The sequence below is a fragment of the Sturnira hondurensis genome, unplaced genomic scaffold, assembly GCF_014824575.4.
Source record: "Sturnira hondurensis isolate 20B ecotype Veracruz unplaced genomic scaffold, ASM1482457v3 Scaffold0004136, whole genome shotgun sequence".
Classification (NCBI taxonomy): domain Eukaryota; kingdom Metazoa; phylum Chordata; class Mammalia; order Chiroptera; family Phyllostomidae; genus Sturnira; species Sturnira hondurensis.
The window spans coordinates 20,941,692-20,957,919 of record NW_028076767.1 but is presented as its reverse complement, the minus strand read 5'-3'; the positions used below and the strand labels follow the sequence as shown (position 1 = coordinate 20,957,919).

Genomic DNA, 16,228 nt, shown 5'->3' with positions numbered 1-16,228 from the left:
TGTTTGTCTTGAAAGCCCTCCCTCCCCAGTGCGGCTCCAGACTAAATGACTGACTCCTTCACTCCTTTAATACATATTTGTAGCATGGTGAATAAGGTCGTGTCAGGGGTCTCAGGGCCCGATTAAGGGAGTTTCTTAGGGCCCTGGCTGGTGTAGCTCAGTGGATCCTGTGAACCACAGGATCACGGTTCGATTCCCAGTCAGGGCACATGCCTGGGTTGCAGGCCAGTTCCCAGTTCCCAGCAGGGGATCATACATTGATAGTTCTCTCCCTCTCTCCTTCCCTTCCCCTCAGAAGATAAATAAATAAAATCTTTAAAAAAAGAGAGTTTCTTAGGGACTTCAGTAATCCAGGGGTCATGGAAGGAACCCCCAATGAGTGACATTTAAAATAAGACTTGAAGAAAGGGAAGGAACGAGGGAGGTGAAGTGCTGAGGGTACGAGTGGGAGGGAGAGACGCGTTCTGAGAAGTAGAACTGCGAATGCAAAGCCCCTGGGACAAGGTGGAACTTGGAAAGTTCTAGGAACAGGAAAAAGCCAGAACAGCTGGAAAGTGTGAGAGGAGTGAGGGTTTCGGATTGCGTTCTGAGTGCAATGGGATGCCATTTTAAGGGTCCAAGCAGGAAATTAGTTTAAGATCATGCCAGTCAACTGGATGAAGAATGGATGAGGAAATGGATAAAACAGAAGCTGAGATACCAGTTAGGAAGCTGTTGCAGGCTGTGGAAGGAAAACATTCTAAGTCCCTCTTCTCGAAAGGACAAGTATAATTTGGATATGAGCTTCCATTTTAATAAAGGAATCAGTATTTCTCTGTAAAACCCTTACTGGCTGAATATGTTAAGGGAAGGCAGTGGATCTCCCCCGGACCAGCAGCATTGACACCACCTGGAAACATTCCCTTCCCCTCCCCCTCCCCTTCCAGGGGCTAGGGAAGAGGAAGACGGGGAATGGCTGCTTAATGGGTATGGGGTTCCTTCTGGGCCGATGACTGTGTTCTGGAACTGCACGGTGGTGATGGCTGCACAACACTGGGAATGTCTTGCTGCTGAATGGCACACTTTAAAATGGTTAAAATGGTAATGTTTTTGAGTGTTTTACTTTTTTTTACAAGTAAAAGAAAAGTTATATCTATTGACATAAAACAGCACTGAAGCTCACTATGCATCTTTTTCTAGATGCTTTTAAAAATCTTTTTATTTTGAAGTCACTATAGGCCATAAGACATTGCAAAAATAGCAAAGGGAGGTCCCATGTACCCATCACACAGTTTCTCTTACCACATAGTACTGATAGTAATTTGGTAATTTGATTTCAAACCAGGCAACTGACGTGGGTACAATCCAATTACCTGGACTACAGACCTTACTCAGTTTCTGGTGAATTTTTTAAAAAGATTTTATTTATTTATTTACCTTTAGAGGGGAAGGAGAGAGGGAGAGAAACTTCAATGTATGGTTGCCTTTTGTGCGTCCCCTGCTGGGAGTTGGCCTGCAGGGAACTGGCCTGCAACCCAGGCATGTGCCCTGACTGGGAATCAAACCGCGATCCTCTGGTTCGCAGGCCTGTGCTCAGTCTACTGAGCTACACCAGCCAGGGCTTTGGTGAATTGTTTTAAGAGTTATAAAATACCCAGTGCATATTGCCACTAGTTAAGATGAACTGCTTTACTATTCTCATCCCATGGAAGAAAACTTTTGATTTAAAAACATAATAAAATGGTTTCTGACCTTTCCTCCCTTGAATTAAGGGGGTGTGAGTAGAGATGAAGAGAAGAAAGCAGTTTGGAGATAGAAGCAAATGGATTCAAAAATGGATTTGGAAATTCTAAGAGAGGGAGGAATCGGGGATAGCATATGGGCTTCCGGCTTCAGCAAATGGGTGGATGGCGGGACTGCTTAAGGACAGAGAAGTCTTGGGAAGGCATTGGTTTAAAGACTGAGCTGGAAATCCCAGCTCAGTCTCAGGCTTGTTCGGTGGTGTGCAGGGTCTCTGGGACAGCTCAGTGGGCATCCAAAGAGCTGCAGGACACAGCGCCCAGAGAAGAGAGGCCTGAGCCAGTTTCAGAATTGGAGAGGGGTCATCACACATCATTTGGATTTAGGTTCCCTCTTAGCTCTATCTGTGCATCCCATTAGTGTTTCCTCGATGATTCTAAGTCTTAGGGATGCGGCAGTAAAAAAGACACAAAGTTGGCCCCTTTCTTTGTGTAGGCCGCCTGTGTGTGATGGACAGGAGAGGGTGGCAGCTTTGCCCAGGAAGCCTGAGGGCGGGAGGTCACAATACACAGTCTGTGATGAGGTCTGTGCTATAAGTGGGTGGTGGATGGACCCCACTGCCAGCCAAGCTTTCCTCCTGCGGGGAGGATACAGGACACAGCATATATTATCTTTCTGCTCTCGCACCTTCCCTCCCAGGCTCAGTTAGAGTCCTATTTGGAGGTGAGCAAATGGAAGAGGAGGCAGAAGATGCGGGGTTGGGAGGCGGTATGGTGTGGAGGATGGAGGGTGGATGCTGGGGAGCCATAGAGGCCAGCAGGACAGAGGCTTGAGTGGCTGGTTGTGGCCTCACCCTCTTCTTTCCCGGACCCAGGTAGAGAAGCCGGTCTGATGCCTGCCGCGAAAGCCATCGCCCGGGGCAGACATGAAGTATGTGTGGCCGATTCTTGTCCTCTGGGTCTTCTCGGTGCTCCTCTTGTGTCTGAGGATCCGCTGCCTGGATCGGAAACCTGAATCGGCACCCCAGGAAAAGCTGACGTACTTGGTACCGTGGTGTGGCAACTGCTTTTGGTTCAAGTTCAAGAAGTGTGGCAGCCCAGCTGGGACCCTCAACTACTCCCTGTGCCACCACACAGTTAGAGAAGCAAATTGCTTTGATGCATGCCATGAGAAGACGACGGGGTCCCTGATGAGGACAACAGAGTCTGTGACCCCGGATGCTGTGTTCTGGTGGTTGGTCAGTGGGCAACACTGGGCCTAGCCCCTCCCCATTCTTCCCAGGCCTAGCCCATCTCCCACATCCGGCCCAACCCCCGTCCTTGGCCCTGACTTAGTGCACCTCCCATCTTCAGAGCCTCAGCCCCTGACCTCTGGGTGGGGTTTTCACCCACCTGGGTCTGCTTTCCTCCCACTGGGAGTTGATACCTGGTCCTAGCCCTCAATCTCCTCCCTCTGGCTGTTCCCAGGGCATGAGCTCTGCAAGCGAGCTGGGCAAAGTGTGGGAGAAGCTGTTCAAGGTGATTCCCAGACCCTCAGTGAGGTATAATGATCTGTATTGTGGGTCTTGTGTGCTAGTGGGGAACTTGAAGGTCTTTCAAAGGGCTTCTGGCCTCAGCAACAGCGTCACCACAGTCTTCAGGTGGGTGCTAAGGCGAAGGCGGGGTGCGGGAAGACCCAGACCTGTCCCCAGAGTTGTGCCAGTTTCTGTTCTCCTTCCCAGGGTGAAACCGGCCCCTGTCCCGCGCTTCAAGACAGTAGGGAACCAAAGCACGGGCTTCACCTGCGGTAGGAATGCCGGGGCCCAGGGTTCCTGGAGACAGCTGCTGCTGCTTCTCCTGAAGCTCTCTGGTCTGGCATGGACTTCAGATGCTCTGAGTCAGGAGGTGATGGTCTGGGAACTCAGACATTCTTCGCATGGGGGTGGGGAGGCCACTGTAGGATAACCTGTTGAGGGCAGCTGCAGGACATTCCCAGGTCTCAGGGGCTGCTGACAATCCCCCGACCTCCTAATTCTTTCTTAGATTTTGGAAGATGACCTAGTTCCCTAGTGAAATGGAAGATAGCAAAGAAAAGGTAAGGGGATAGGAAGGAGTGTATGCCTGTGGGCTGCTATGGGAAGGGCCTCAGGTAGGACCCCTTGCCCTTCTTCCCAGGTCCTGGTGATCAGCTATACCTTCCTCAGGTACAGCCAGAGCAGCAGGCTGGATAACCAGAGTCAGCATCCATCCCTGGGGCTCATGGATCTGTTCTGTGCCTTATCCATCTATGACCCAGCTCAGCGTCTTATTCTTTCCCCACCTAAAATGCCTCTCCCCTATGCCTTCAGCATAGACCCTAAAAATTTCCACCTGGTTTTCAAGACCCTGCATGATCTGACCCTTTCTCTCCCCTCCTCTCTCCCAGACTCACACGCTGGGTTTGTTGGTATTTCCCCAACACACCAGCTGCCTGTGCCTTCTCACTCACTGTTCCCTCTGCCTGGAATGCCCTTCTCTTGTCTCCCGGGGGAATCCTCTCTCTTTCTCTAATAAGAGGAGGAGCCACTAACTGATGCTCCTGATGCTCGATTTTTGGGGCTCTGGGATCATTCCCTGCCTTCACAGTCTGTCTTCCCTGGAGAAAGTGAGCCTTATTCTCCTCCCAGCTCCAGGAGGCCGCCTGTCACACTTGATGGCTTTTCTTTTTCACATCCGATGTTGAATGAGGGGTTGAATGAGGGGAGGTTAGACAGGGGCAGGATTCCTTTGTTAACACATGCATTTCTCTCTCATTCACCAGGATGCCCCTTTTGGATTTGGATCAGAGAAGCAAGGAAAGTGAGAGGATGTTCATCAGAACAACAACCCTGTGGAGGTACCACCTAGCACAGAAGCAGAAATCGAAGTCAGCAAGAGGGCGTGGTGGGCAAGCTCACCATCCACATGCGATGCCCTGCCCTGCCGGTCCACACAAGTCCTAGTCCTTTGGTCCTGAGAGCAGGAGAGTCTTGAGATTTTAGCAGCAACAGTAGAACTATGAGCACTTTCAGGGGTGAAGGGCAAGAGGAAATTGTGTGGACATCAGTCGGGTACTGAATAAAATCCTGGTCGGATTCTCTTACCTGTGAGGACAGTGTCAGGGGAGGAAGGGCCTGACTTGACTTCCTGATCTCAGGGGCGATATTTCCATGGCTTCTCTGCCTGAGTCCCTGGATCATGCAAATGGTGTAAATTTAGGCCCAGACTTGGTTCTTGGATAAAGAACTGAGCCACAGCATAAAAGAAATGAGCCTCCTTACTTCATCCTATGCTGGAGGGTGAATTTTTTTTAGCTCAGCTATTCACTGGAGGTTGAGTGTTTTGTCAGGGGCCTCCATTCCAATTCTCTGCCTCCCCTGGGCTCAGGCTCCTCTGCCCACATGGGCCCTGAACTCCTGAATTCCCAGGCAGCCACTAAGGCAGCTCAAGGGCTCCGCTCCCTCCCTCCCTCCCTCCCTCCCTCCCTCCCTCCCTTTCTTCCTTCCTTCCCTCCTTCTGAGAGGGGAAGGGAGGGAGAAAGAGAAGGAGAGAAACATCTATTGGCCACCTCCCGCATGCTGATAACTGGGAACCCTGCCTGCAATGGAAGCATGCGCCCGGACAGGGAATCAGGGAATTGAACCAGCGACCCCTCAGTTCACAGGCTAGTACTCAGTCCACTGAACTGGGCCCATGCTGGTTTTCATTTATTTCTATTTCTGGCATCTGGGGAATTCCTGGTTTTTTTCTCTGCTCGACATTTAAAATATTTTTTTTATTAAAAACAGTATATATATGCTTATAAACTTTACAACTAACTCAGAAAGGATATGCAAGACATTAGGAATAGTAAGTAGTTGCCTCCAGGGAGGAGACTGGCTAGGTAGAGAACCAGGGGGTGGGCGGGTTGTTTCTTTTGTATACTGTTTGCACCTGTTGGACTGTGTACCACAGACCCATACTCTATATTCAAAAATACATACAATTTAAAAAATTTAGCCCTGGCTGGTGTAGCTCAGGGAACTGAGCACAGGCTGTGAACCAAAGGGTCGCCGGTTCAATTCCCAGTCAGGGCATATGCCTGGGTTGCGGGCCAGGTCTCCAGTGGGGGCCATGTGAGAGGCAACCATACACTGATGTTTCTCTCCCTCTCTTTCTCCCTCCCTTCCCCTCTCTCTAAAAATAAATAATAAACAAAATCTTTAAAACATTTTAATGCTATGCTTGGATCAGCAGTTCTGGATTATTGTAGGAGAGTTTTCATTATTTTACTAGAAATGGAGGCAAAACTACTATCTTCACAGGCCTTCAGAGCTCTCCAGCAGTGCCGTGTGTTGGGTGAGTATGTGGCGAGGCCCACGAGTTCCGTGGGCAGCAACTCATTGCCTTATTGTCGTGGGGAACAGTTAGGCAGTCCCCAGAAAGTTACACACACAACTGCTGTATGGGCCAGCAATTCCAGTTTTAGGTAGACGCCCAAGAGAAATGGAAACGTATGTCTCCACAGACACTTGTACACAAATACTTACAGCAGCATTATTCGTAACAGCCAAATGGAGGAAACAGTCCAAATGTCTGTCAATGGATGAGTGGATAAACACACTGTGGTCTCTCTATACAATGGAATATTATTCAGCCATTAAAGGAGCCGAGTACCCCTGGCCAGCGTGGCTGGGTTGGTCAGAGCATGGTCCTGTAAGCTACAGGGTTGCGGGCTTTGTTTTTGGCCAGGGCACTTGCCTAGGTTGAGGGTTTAGTCCCAATAGGGGTGTGTACAACAGGTGGCTGATAAATGTTTCTCTCTCTCTCCCTCCCTTCCCCTCTCTCTAAAATTGATAAGGGTGTCCTTGGATGAGGATAAAAAATGTTTTTAGAAAGGAGCAGAATATCACTATCCGTGGCAAGTTAGATGAACTTCAAAAACCTTGTTTAGTGAAAGTAGCCAGGTACAAAAGAGCACATATTATATGATTCCTTTTTTAAAAGATTTTATTTACTTATTTTTAGAGAGGAGGGAAGGGAAGGAGAAAGAGGGAAAGAAACCCTGATGTGTAAGAGATCCATCAATCACTTGCCTCTCACACACCCCCAAGTATGGACCTGGCCTGCAACCCAGGCACGTGCCCTGACTGGGAATTGAACCAGTGACCTTTTGGTTTGCAGGCCGGCACCCAATCCACTGAATCACAGCAGCCAGGGCTATATGATTTCTTTTATACGACCTATCCAGAAAAGGCAAATTCATAGAAATAGCAGATTAGGATTACCAGGGGTTGGGGCAGAAGAGAATGGCGAGTGATTGATTATTTGATGAGTACAGTGATTATTTGATGAGTACAGGATGTTTTTTAAAAGTGTTGAGTGTAGAGAGGCCTGGTGACCACACAACATTGTGGGTAAACGAAATGCCACGAACTTGTACTCTGAAATGGTTCATTGTATGTTATGGGAACTTCACCTCCATTAAAAAAAGGAGCAACACACAAATGCATGTAGTACGATTACAACTATAACAGTACATGCATACAAGATTAAATAATACACTGTTTGGCTGTGCATAGATCTGTAAAAAAGAAAAAGTCAAGGGAATAATAAGCACAACATTCCCAACAGTGTTAATTAACATCTGGCAGGGAAGAAGGAGCACCAGGGTTTTTAATGATATTAATGATGTTCTATTCATTAACGTGGATACGTGGATATTTGTTTCTTTGCTATCTTATATATTTAATGCTTAATAAAATTTAAAGTCATAATAAGGAAGGAAATCCGGCCACATGCTGCAACGTAGAGGAAGCACGAGGGACATTACGCTAAGTGGAATAAGCCAGACACAAAGAGACGAATACTGTGTGATTCCTCTTGGGGGCAGTCGAACTGATGGGGACGGAAAGCGTGATTGATGGTGGGCCCTAGGGGCCAAGCGAGAGGGGGTGGGAGCCATCGTTTAGTGGGACGGTCTCTCTGCTTTGCAAGATGAAAAAGTTCTGGGGTCCTGGTTCACAGCAATGCGAATCTGCTTAGTGCTACTGAACTGCACACTTAAAAATGGTTAGGCCTGGTACATTTTCTTGTGTGTTTTTATCACTATAAAAATTATAGGAATTAGAATTTAATTTTAGATGTGGAAGACTTGACAAGTTCAGGTATGCGCGAACTCACCAAATAAAGTTGCATGCTAGGGTAATAGTCGTTTCTTTTTTTTAAACTGTAATACTAGCCAATTCTCAAAGACAACAAAAACAGATAAAAAAGTGGGACAGCAGCAAACTAAGAAGCTTATGCGCAGCAAAGGAAACCATCAACAAAATGAAAGGGGAGCTAAGGAATGGGAGAATATACTTACAAGTTATATGATAATGGGTTAATATCCAAAATATTTAAGGAACTCGTACAAGTCAATAGAAAAAAATGAACAATTAGATTTAAAAATGAGCAGAGAAACTAAAGACATTTTCCCAAAGGAGACGTGTAAATGGCCTATGAGAACACGAATAGGCGCTCAGCATCACTTATCACCTTGCCCAGTTAGATCAGCTACTAACCAAAAGGTCAGAGACAGCAAGTGCCGGCAAGGACGTGGGGAATAGGGAGCCCTTGGGCAATGTCGTAAATCGGTGCAGCCACTGTGGAAAACAGTAGGGGGATTTCTCAAAACATTAAACGTAGAGCTACCCTGTTATCTACCACATGACCCAGCAATTCCACTTGTGGCTAGATATCCGAAGGAAATAGTCACTATCTAAAAATGATATCTGCACTTCCATGTTTATTGAAGCGTTTTTACAATAGCCAAAACATGGAAACAAACGAAGCATCCACCATGGATGAATGGATAAAGAAAATGTCATATATATACATCCTATATACAGATATTGTTCAACCATAAGTAAGAAGGAAATCCTGTCATTTGCAACATGAGCGGATGCTGAGGGCATTCTGCTAAGTGAAATAAGTCAGATGAGAAAGACAAATACCATATGATCTTATATGTAGAAACTAAAAAATCAAAATAGAAACAGAGAACAGATTGGTGGTTGGCAGAGGTAAGGGGCTGAGGAAAAGGATGAAGGTGATCAAAACGCACAAACTTCCATTTATAAGTCTTGGGGATGTGGTGTTCCTTGTGACTACAGTTAACAATAGTATACTGTGTATACATTTAAAAGTTGCTGAAAGAAGGCCCTAACTGGTATGGTTTAGTGGATTGAGTGCTGGCCTACAAACCAAAGGGTCGCAGGTTCGATTCCCAGTCAGGGAGCATGCCTGAGTGGTGGGCCAGGTCCCCGGTAGGGGGTGCGCAAGAGGCAACCACACATTGATGTTTCTTTCCCTCTCTTCCTTCCCCTCTCTAAAAATAAATTTTAAAAAAATTTTAAGATTTTTAAATTTATCTTTAGAGGGGAAAGGAAGGAGGGAGGGAGAGAAATATCAATGTATAGTTGCCTCTCGTGCGTCCCCTGCTGGGAACTGGCCCACAACCCAGGCACGTGCCTTGACTGGGAATCGAATTGTGATCCTCTGGTTTGTAGGCCCGCGCTCAATCCACTGAGCTACACCAGCCAGGGCTAAATAAAAATATTTTAAAAACTAAATAAAAGTTGCTGAGAAAGTAATCTTTAAAGTTCTCATCAGAAGAAAAACAACTTTGTGAAGTGATGGATGTTAACTAAACTTACTGTGATTATTTCACAACATAGACGTATCAAATTTTATGTATGTGATAATTAGACTAATACAATGTTATATGACAATTACATCTCAACAAAACTGGAAAATGTCATTGAGAAAAAAGTAGAATATATTCATATATTAAGCTTTTTTACTTTGATTTTTATTTTTAATTAAAAAATTATTTACCTGTTTTTAGAAAAAGGGGGAGGGAAGGAGAAAAGAAAAGGAGGGAGAGAAACATCAGTCAGTTGCCTCTTGAACTCTCCCAACCAGAGACCAGGCCTGCCCGACCAGTAATCAAACAGCAAACTTTTGCTTTGCAGGATGACCCCCAACCAACGCACCAGCCACTCCCTTCAGGGAGTGCAAAGCTGTTTTAATTTTGTAGACAAGCGATATGATTTTTCAAAGTAACCTAACGCTTTTCAGGGGGAACCAGGGAATGAGTTACATTAAGAGACTGAACAACAAACAAACCCAACCCATTAGAATGGTTCATTTTTCAGAAAAATGTAACAATATCCTCATTTGTCAAAAAGTTTATTACATGTTGACACTAACTCAGTTGGAAGTTAAAAACACACGTATCTTAGAGAAATACTCAGAAGTCACCAGCTAGCAAGTTTGATCTATTTTGAATAAGAATTAATGTTGAGAATAGACTTAGAATAAGGCTAGTGTGGTTAGTGGTTAGTGTGGAAGCAGGAAGGGTAACAGAGCAGAGACTGGCTGGATGTTCAGCAAACCCATCTTTTTCCCATGAGAAAACACAACATTTTTCAGGTTGTCTTATAGTTAGGTCATGCCTGGTCTAAATTTCCCCACGTAGAATTCTTCCCCCCACAACACCCTTCTATGTGCTGATACCCATGAAAATCTAGCCATACTGTGTCGAAGACGACAGAGACTCACTTATTATCTTATTGGGCACCTGAACACTTCATGCAACAGGATTTCCTAACAGAATGTAAATGTTACCCTTGACGACATCAAAGTTCAAAATACCAACAGTGGGGAATGTGAAGAGGAAACAATCGACAAATAGAAGTGTATAGACACAGTGCCCTCATTTTAGAGAAAGGGCTTCAGGAAACCTTGTCCTGCCCTAGCTGGGTGGCGCAGTCAGTTGGAGCATCGTCCCGTACACCAAAAAAGTTTAGGGTTTGATCCCTGGTCAGGGCACCTACCTAGGTTAGGGCACATACAGGACGCCACCAATCAATGAGTTTTTCTCACATCGATGAATCTGTGAGCTTGTCCTCAGCTGAGGACTGAAAAAAAAAAAAAAGAGAACTTGTCTCGAAGCAACAAGCTGGAAAATACAGGTAAGGGTCCACAAAATGACTGAGTGACTGTTACTGAGCATAATGACCATATAGGGCAGGTAGTCTGTATACAACATGTGGTGTAAGTGCCTAGAGATATGGAAGCAAATGCCAGCAAGAAGGGCTAGAAGGTGCCTATGAAGAGACGCCTTAGAGAAGGAGGAGTGAAGGAGAGCAAGCAGGCTGCTGCTCCCCATTAAAAACATTTCCAGATGATATGATTTTTTTGAGGGGGGAAACTATTTTCATGTATTTACCTTGATCATAATTTTCAAAAAGAAAAGAAATTCAACCCCTGAGAGGTCGTAAGGGTTGAATATACCAATATGATAAATTCTCTCTGACCCAAGAGGTTCCAAGCAGCCCTTCATTTCCCCAACGTGTCTCCCGCGCATCCACTCCAGACTTGCCCCATAGTGGCTCCCTCCTCACCCTCCTGCCCCCTTGACACTGACTTCCAAGCCTCCCTTGTCAGCTGGCTCTGGGCTGAATGCCAAAGTGGAGGCTGCTGTGCCAATAGCCTACACAGAGGAGGTCACAATGTGGTCTCTGTGATGAGGTCCCCAATGTAACTGATCTGGCATGAAAGATCTCTCTGGGCCTCAGTCTCCCCTAGGAGACCACAGGACACAAGGGTCACCTCTCCTGTCCTTTCAGCCTCGAGCCTCAGGCCTTGGCAGAATTCCTTAGTGGTTGGCAGGTGGCTGGGGAGGCAAGAGGTGAGATGTTAGGGGGAGGTGTGGGGTAAAGGGCTGGGGGAAGGAGGGGGGCCACAGGGAGGGGCCACTGGGCGTGTCTGTCGACCCCAGCTCCTCCCCCTTCCCAACCAGGTTTCAGGGCCAATCTACTGTCTCCTAAGTTCCCATCATTCGGGCCAGAGATGAAAGCTCAGTGCAGGAAGCTGAGTCTGGTAGCTGCCTGTATGCTTATGTTGTGCTTGGTGGCCTTCTTCCTGGGCTGGGAGTCTGGTCAGAATGACCTCAGTGAGATGGCCAGAATACGCCCAAGGACCTGCACATGCCCAAGCGACACTTTCAGAAAGTGTATGTGTTCATCTGAGATCCGCAAGTGCTCCAGGTGCCTCCACACCGCTGGAGACTCTGACTGGTTCGACAAACGCTTCGAAGGGGCCATGGAGCCCCTGCTGTCAGAAGAGTCCATGTCCTCCGATGCTCTGATATCATGGTTGGTCAGTGCACAATCTTGGTCTTGGTCCGACCCCTGCCCCCGACCCCAGGCCCTGGCCATCCCTCCCTTTGTGGCCCAAGCTCTAACCTCCTTTCACAGGTAGTAGGAATCTAGAACAAACCCGTAAATTCCTCCCTCCGATGCTATGAACTTCAGGGCATGAAGGAGTTTGAGAATCAGAAGCAGCAGCCGATTAAAATGTCTCCCGGCTCCTCCCTGGGCCGTGGGGGGTCCAGCTGCCTGACCTGTGCTGTGGTGGGAAACTCAAGATTCCTTCGGGGCTCTGGCCTTGGCTCCAGGATTAACCAGCATGACGTGGTCCTCAGGTGGGCGAGGGGAGGAGGAGGGGACCAGGACGGTCGGGCCTAATCCTCCTCCTGCCCCAAAGTCCATCCTGCCCTCCTCCCCAGGATGAACCAAGCTCCTGTCCAAGGTTTTGAGACGGACGTGGGGAACGTGACCACCATACGCATCACATACCCCGACATAGCCAGCACTCGGGATCCTGGCACCCAGTTGCTGCTGCTCCCTTTAAATGCATCTGGCCTGGACTGGTTCAGGAAAGCACTGGAGAATCAGGATTTCATCTGGAAGCCGAGGAACCCCGGGTGTGGCGGCAAGGGGGGCCTTCTGAGGGTGACGGTGGGGACTCCAAACCCTTGCTGGATACTTGGGCACTCCCAGGGCTTATGTAAGCGTGGGACTGCTGTGTCAATGACTCTGAAACTACCCGCTTCCAAATCCTTTTTTAGATTTCAAATACCCCAGCTCCCCAGTGGAAGTGGTCAGAGCGAAGACAAGGTGAGGGACCCAGAAGGGAGAAAGAGGAGGAGTAGGAGGACACGGTGGCCGCAGGCAGCCCCGAGGTGGACTGCAGGTCGGCATTCCCCCATTTTCCCCAGGTCTCCATCATCAGCCTCACCTTCCTCAAGTATGCACAAGAACATTGGCTGAACTTACAGCCATTGGACGGAAATGACTATTTTCCATCTTTGGGGTTCGTGGCTTTGCTTTATGCCTTGCACACCTGTGACCAGGTAAGATATCTTGGGCAACTCACAGACTTTCATCTCTATGCCACTAAAAAAAATAATAATGTCTATTTTTCTTAGGGACTTTAGGTTAAGTCTAAAGTTTTCTGCCTGGCTTTCAAGAGCTTGCATGATCTGACCCTTCCCCTCCCCTCCTCTCTCCCAGGCTCACATGCTGGGCTTGTTGGTATTTCCCCAACACACCAGCTGCCTGTGCCTTCTCACTCGCTGTTCTCTGCCTGGAACGCCCTTCTCTTGTCTCCCTGGGGAATCCTCTCTCTCCCTCCACTATGAGGAGGAGCTGCTTGGTGACGCCCTCTTTTCTGGGCTCTGGGGTCACTCTGTGCGTTCAGAGTCTGTCTTCCCTGGAGAAGGGGAGCTCTGTTTTCCCCCAGCTCTGAGAAGATGCCTGTCGCACTCCCTGTTCCGTGAGTGAGTGCCGAGAGAAAGGTAGGTGGCAGGGATGCAGGACCGGATCTGGCCTGCCACCCCATGGCCCTCTCCTGTCTTGTCCTGTCTCCCAGGTATCTTTGTTTGGTTTTGGAACAGACAACTTCCTGAAGTGGTCCCATTACTGGGATGATAAATATCGGTTCACAAGCGACATGCACAGTTTCGAAATTGAGAGAAATATCATCTTGAACCTGCAGTGTGAAGGGAAGGTTGCTGTCTACAGCTGAACTGGTTCCCAGCCTATTCAGCCACTGGAGGCTGCAGGAGGCTGACGGGTAGTCACAGGGGACTTGGAGCGTCGGAGAGGCACCCGGACTTCAGGAGGACCCTGGATGGAGACCCCTCTGCTACCAAATAAAACCCTGGCTTCTTTCTCCCACCGGATTCCTGCGGCCTTAGAAGGTGTGTTCTGCTCCAGCTCCTCACTACCAAACACATCACTGGGTGGCCCGTGTATATACTGACCATATTACAAAACAAAATTAAATGGACAAGGGGAAGCAAACCCTAGGGTTGAAGACAAATCAAATGGACCTAACAGATTGTGTATCAGATTGATAGCATTACCACCAGAGAAAAAACTATTTCAAGTTCTCTTAGAACCTAGTGTGCTGTATATCCTTTGTAGGAGATAATCCTGGGGGAAGAAAGAACTACTAAGAAATTTTTAATTTCACTCAATAGATTTATTATAACATTGGTAGTATTTTTGCAACTATACAATACATATCGTGAAATAAAGTAAATAAGTAACTACACTAATACCATTAGGAACCATATACACAATCAAATAGGTACAGTAAAAATACTGTGACAGTAACTTCAAACTGGAAATATCAGTATTAACTCAACTTTAAAAATATTCTTACTGTGGTAAAAAAGACATATGATTGACCATGTTAACCATTTTAGTTATTTGTCACCCATCTCCCCACCCCCACCCCTTTGGCATTTATCAGCTTACTCTCTGTCTATGGGACTGTCTGTTTTGTTTATTTATTTTTAGATTCCACATATAAGTGAAATCATGTATTTGCCTTTTTCTGTCTGACCTATTTCACATAACCTAATACCCTCTAGGACCATCCATGTTTTCACAAAGAGGAGATTTCATTCCTTTTTATTGCTAAGTAGTAATCCATTTCATACACACCCCATCTTTCCTATCCACTCATCTATTGATGGACACTTGGGTTGCTTCCATATCTTGGCGACTGTAAGTAATGCTGCAGTGAACATAGGGAGGCATATATCTTTCTGAATGAGTGTTTTTGTTTTCTATAGGTCAGTACCCAGAAGGGGTATCACTGGGTCCTATGGCAGATTTATTTTTAACTTTTTGAGGAATCTCCACACTGTTTTCCATAGTGGCTGCACCAATTTGCATTCCCACCAACAGTGTACAAGTGTCCCCTTTTCTCTGCATACTCATCGGCACTTATTTGATTTTTTGATGATTGCCTGGCACGTGCAAGGTGATATTGTGGTTAAGATTTGCATTTCTCTGATAATTAGAGATGTTGAACACCTTTTCATATGCCTATTGCCATCTCTATGTTTTCTCTGAGAAATGTTTATTTAGCCCTAGCTGGTGTAGCTCAGTGGATTGAGTGCCAGCCAGCAAACCAGAAGGCTCTGGGTTCAATTCCCGGTCAAGACACACCCCTGGGATGCTCAGCTAGGGGATGTGTGAGAGGCAACCAATTGGTGTTTCTCTCACACTCTTTCTCCCTCCCTTCCCCTCTCTCTAAAAATAAAGAAATAAAATCTTTTTTAAAAAGAAATGTTTATTCAGGTCTTCTGCCCATTTTAAAACTGGATCATTTGTTTTTTTTTGGTGTAAGTCATTCCTTATAGATTTTAGGTATTAATCCCTTATCAGATATCCTTTTCCACTCAGTAGGTTGTCTTTGGGTTTTGTTGGTGGTTTCCCTTGCTGTACAAACTTTTAGTCTAATACAGTCCCATTATTTTTGCTTTTGTTGTCATTGCCCAAAGAGACATAGCCAAACAAGTTATTGCTGAGACCGATTGAAAAGAATTTACCGCCTATGTTTTCTTTCAGGAGTTTTATTGTTTCAGGTTGGGCTTTAAGTCTTTAATCCATTTGGAGTATTTTTTGCATATAGTATAATAAAACTGTAAAACTATGCTTCCCTCCTTCCTTCCTTCTTTTTTTCTCTTTCTTGCATGTATCTGTCCAATTTTCCCAACACCGCTTATTGAAAAGGGTGTCTTATTGTATATTCTTGTCTCCTTTTTAAAAAATATTTTATTTTTAGAAAGAGATCCTTTAGAAAGGAAGGGAAGGAGAAAGAGAGGGAGAGAAACATTAATGTGTGGGTTGCCTCTCACATGGCCCCCACTGGGGGCCTGGCCTGCAACCCAGACGTGTGCCCTGACTGGGAATCGAACCAGTGACCCTGTGGTTCGCAGCCTGCGCTCAATCCACTCAGCTACACCAGCCAGAGCTTCTTGTCTCCTTTATTGAAGATTAATTGACCATATAAGTGAAGATTTATTTCAGGGCATTGTATTTATTCCAGTGATCTATATTTGTTTTTATGCCATTACCATATTATTTTAATTCTTATAGCTTTGTAGTATAGTTTGAAATCAGGACATAGGATATCCCCCATTTTCAAGATTTCTTTGGCTATTTAGGATCTTTTGTGGTTTCATATAAATTTTCAGATGAGTTGCTCTAGTCATTTTTTTAAAACAAAACTATTTATTTATTTTTAGACAGAAGGTAAGGTAGGGAGAGAGAGAGAGAGAAACATCATTGTGAGGTTTCTTCTCACATGCCCCCTAGTGGTGACCTGGCCTGCAACCCAGGCAT

General features: G+C 46.3%; 1 protein-coding gene across 2 annotated transcripts; it reads left to right on the top strand.

Annotated features, from left to right (window-relative positions):
• The first annotated feature begins 2,597 nt into the window (after positions 1 to 2,597).
• CUNH20orf173 (chromosome unknown C20orf173 homolog) lies at positions 2,598 to 5,226 on the top strand. 2 transcript variants are annotated; one of them, XM_037044709.1, is made up of 4 exons: positions 2,598 to 2,956; positions 3,186 to 3,602; positions 3,741 to 3,792; positions 4,498 to 5,226. In XM_037044709.1, exons 1-3 carry the CDS (start codon positions 2,645 to 2,647, stop codon positions 3,765 to 3,767), a joined length of 756 nt encoding a protein of 251 aa, XP_036900604.1. In that variant the 5' UTR covers positions 2,598 to 2,644; the 3' UTR covers positions 3,768 to 3,792; positions 4,498 to 5,226. The 2 variants fall into 2 exon arrangements, 1 of the variants encoding a protein (XP_036900604.1); XR_005066223.1 differs by lacking the exon at positions 2,598 to 2,956 and having other exon boundaries at positions 2,987 to 3,358; positions 3,440 to 3,602.
• The last annotated feature ends 11,002 nt before the right edge of the window (positions 5,227 to 16,228 follow it).